Source organism: Buceros rhinoceros, unplaced genomic scaffold (genome assembly GCF_000710305.1).
Source record: "Buceros rhinoceros silvestris isolate BGI_N320 unplaced genomic scaffold, ASM71030v1 scaffold23387, whole genome shotgun sequence".
NCBI lineage: Eukaryota > Metazoa > Chordata > Aves > Bucerotiformes > Bucerotidae > Buceros > Buceros rhinoceros.
The window spans coordinates 2,288-5,432 of NW_010423068.1; the positions used below are offsets into that span (position 1 = coordinate 2,288).

The window sequence follows — 3,145 nt, forward strand, 5'->3', positions numbered from 1 at the left end:
CTCTGAGGTTGCCGCCAGCCAGTGGCTGTGTGCCACTGCTCTGGACTTGCAGTGTCTCTGTGTCACACTGCCCAAACGGTTCTGTCTTGCCCATCCCTTTCTGCTTGTGTTGACAGACGTTCCCTGTTGACAGCAGCTGCTGCCTGTGCTCGCTCCCACTGTTGATGTCATCACTGGGGCTGTCATTTTAGATACCAGCTCCTAAAGCAAGTGCAGAAAGGTGGTTTGTCTAATGGCACTGAAGAGGGAAGGGCTTTTTGTTGGGACGGGGCTCATTTGGGCCTGAGGGCACAGTGGGGCAGAACTGGGCTCTTCAGAGCTCCTCGTGCCCAGCAGAGCCCTGTCTGTAGCACCGGCGCAAGCTCTGCTTTGGGGTTCAGCCTTTCCTATACCACTGTGAGGGGTGAAGCAGCACCATGAAGGAGCACAGAATCCCACGGCAATGGGTGTGGTAGGGGACCAAAACACCCTTTGAACCCTGGGTTGTTGGGACTGTGCAGTAGGAAGGTCTTGGCAGGCATTTGCCTGCATTGTTTCAGCTGTTGAGAGCCTGGACAGAGCGGTGAAGGCCTTGTCACCATCCAGGCTGTGCTCCCTGCGGAGAGAATCCTGCCTCTGTCCCACTGGCCCATCTGTTCACCAAACCAGAGTGAACTATCAGCAAACGTCCCCCGGCTTCGCCACTGTAGCTGGGCAGCGTCTGCTGAAGCAGCTGTGCCTGCCTTGGGCTCGGGGGTCTCTGGACCAGCACTGAGGCCCTGTCACGCTGAGTGCGGCGTGAGGGCAGCCAGGACAAACCTGGGCTTTACCCAGCAAGTGCCACACCAAGCAGCGAAAGTTTGCAGGCTGTAAACACCCAAAGGTGCGTCAGAGGGTGTAAAAGCACCCTGGTGTCTGGAGTCAGGCAGCTGCCGTGAGGCAGAGGGGCAGGTCTGAGTGTGCTAAAGGCCTTTTAAACTGGGCCAGGTGCTCTTGCTTTGATTTTCCCCTTGCATGATGTACTTGTGACCTGGTTTTGAGCAATCCCAGCAGCTCCTTAAAACACCGTATTTGTGGCCAGGTGTCTGTATCTCTGTCCCCACACCCTGGCTGCAGATCGGTAACCCCAACTCCTTTCCCTCTTCCAGCAAAAATACTTCGATTCTGGTGACTACAACATGGCCAAGGCAAAGATGAAAAACAAGCAGTTGCCAAGCGCGGGGCCAGACAAGAACCTGGTGACAGGAGACCACATCCCCACGCCACAGGACCTCCCACAGAGAAAATCCTCGCTTGTAACCAGCAAGCTGGCAGGGTAGCCTGTGCTCCCAGGCTGGGTTTTTTCCCATTTCCTTTTCTTCTTTTAGCTAAGTGGATTGAACTTCACTGTACCATAGGGATGGGAGCACCAGAATCCACATAGTTATTTAAGTATTTAGAGCAAACACACCCCAGAACCGAGACGGCAAATGGGGAGGTGTCAGTAGCCCAGGACACACAGGCGGGTTTGATCGGGTTGTTTCTTTTAGTGAGTCAGTTTGCTGCCTTAATTTTCATGCTCTTGGAAACCTTCCTTGCTTGCAGAGCCACTGAAGCGCTGCCTCCTCGCTGGGAGAGTGGAGTGGCCCTGGGAGAGGCAGGAAGGTGCTCAGGAGTCGTGTGCTGTTTGCTTGACACTGGGTAGGAGCTCAGAGCTGGGGTGTGTGAATGCCTTTCAGGCATCGGATGTCTGCAGAGGAAGAACTGGCTGGGTGTGATACGTGATGTGTGTGATATGTGATCTGGAGTTAGGTGTGTACGTTGGAGCTTCAAAGTGAAGAAATCAGCTGATATGCAAAAAATTTCGTGGCTGTGTGTGAGCTGAGCTGCCTGGTATCCATCCCCTGCTTGCAGAAAGCAGCCTGAGCTCACAGGATGGGACAACATCTCCCTGCGGCAGAGGACTGGGCAGTGTTTGAAATGCTCCCTGAGGCTTGGAGCTGCGGTAAGGCATTTGCTGGATTGGGGGTAGAGCCCCCCCACAGCTGCATACTGGGAGCTGTGAGGGGGGGCTGTAGTGTGAGGCTTGCAGCTGCCCCGGAGGGCTCGAAGCAGTTTGTTTCTCCCTGGTTCGTTCTGGCCAGCGAGGCTGTGCCTGGGCACTGCTGAGAGGCGGCTCAGCTGCCAGGAGGCATCAGGTGACGGTTGCTGGGACTTGGGAGAGCGTGACTGGGCAGGCAGTGCCCTGTCTGGCTGCAGGCAGCCCCTGCCTGATGCCCAGGTTTTGGAGCTTGCACAGCGGGGACCGGCAGCAGCTGGTGACACAGATGTGAGCTGTCAGAGCTGATCTCTGGAGGGAGAGAGACAGAACTGGGAATAACCACCCTAGGAGGGAGAAAAGCAGAGAGCGTGGAGATAAGGAAGAGAGGAGCATAGGGGCAAACCTGTGCTGACAGTGTCAAGCACCCCAAACTTAGATTTTTTTTTTCCTTTTTTTTCTTCTTGCCTTTTCTTTGTTCCAGAAAAAGAAAAATCACCACCACCAAAATAACAACAACAAAACCAAACCAAAAGGTTGGTGTGATGGCTGCAGCCTGCAGAATGATGTGCTGCTCGCTGCTCGCACCGTACAGTCCTCCCGCAGCAGAGACAAAGCTGCCTCCCATCCTACAGCAGGTCCCAGTGGGCCTGTGCCAGGGCGGTGCTGAACCTGCCCAGCATAGGCCTGGCTTGTTTTCTCTTTTTTTGTGGGAGAGATTCCCATCAGGTCAGGAGAAACCAAGGCAGGGAGGCGCTGGGCGACGATCTGCGCGTCACGGCTTTCCTTACGTGTGTTCTTGCCCGCCTGACTCAGGCTTTCCGAAGAGCCCCTGTCACTCACCACGCGTTCCGGCTGCTGGCCGGGGCGGGGAGCGTGGCGTGGCTTCCTGCGGGGGTGTTTGCCGAGGGCGTGCTCGCAAGTCTGTGTCTGCCACAGCTCCGCTCTCCGGGGCACTCTGAGCAGGAGGCTCTGTTCCCGGTCTGTGGCTGCACATTCCTTCTGGTGGAGCAGGCAAGGAGCCTAGTGGGGTTGGGGGGCTGCCCAGTAGTAAACAGGGGTCCATGCTCCAGTCTCCATCGTCTTTCCAGATGCTGCGTGACCCGGTGGGGCAGTGCTGGCAGTGGCTGGGGGAACTCCTTTGCTGCT

The 3,145-nt window shown here is 56.2% G+C and overlaps 1 protein-coding gene across 1 annotated transcript in view; it reads left to right on the forward strand.

Moving 5' to 3' along the window:
* Positions 1–1,298, forward strand: part of ENSA (endosulfine alpha) — a gene marked incomplete at its 5' end in the record, with an annotated part of 2,294 nt that extends 996 nt beyond the window's left edge. The window contains one exon of the mRNA XM_010140305.1: positions 1,128–1,298. Coding sequence (XP_010138607.1) covers positions 1,128–1,298 — 171 coding nt within the window. The remainder of the gene's footprint in view (positions 1–1,127) is intronic.
* Positions 1,299–3,145: the final 1,847 nt, after the last annotated feature.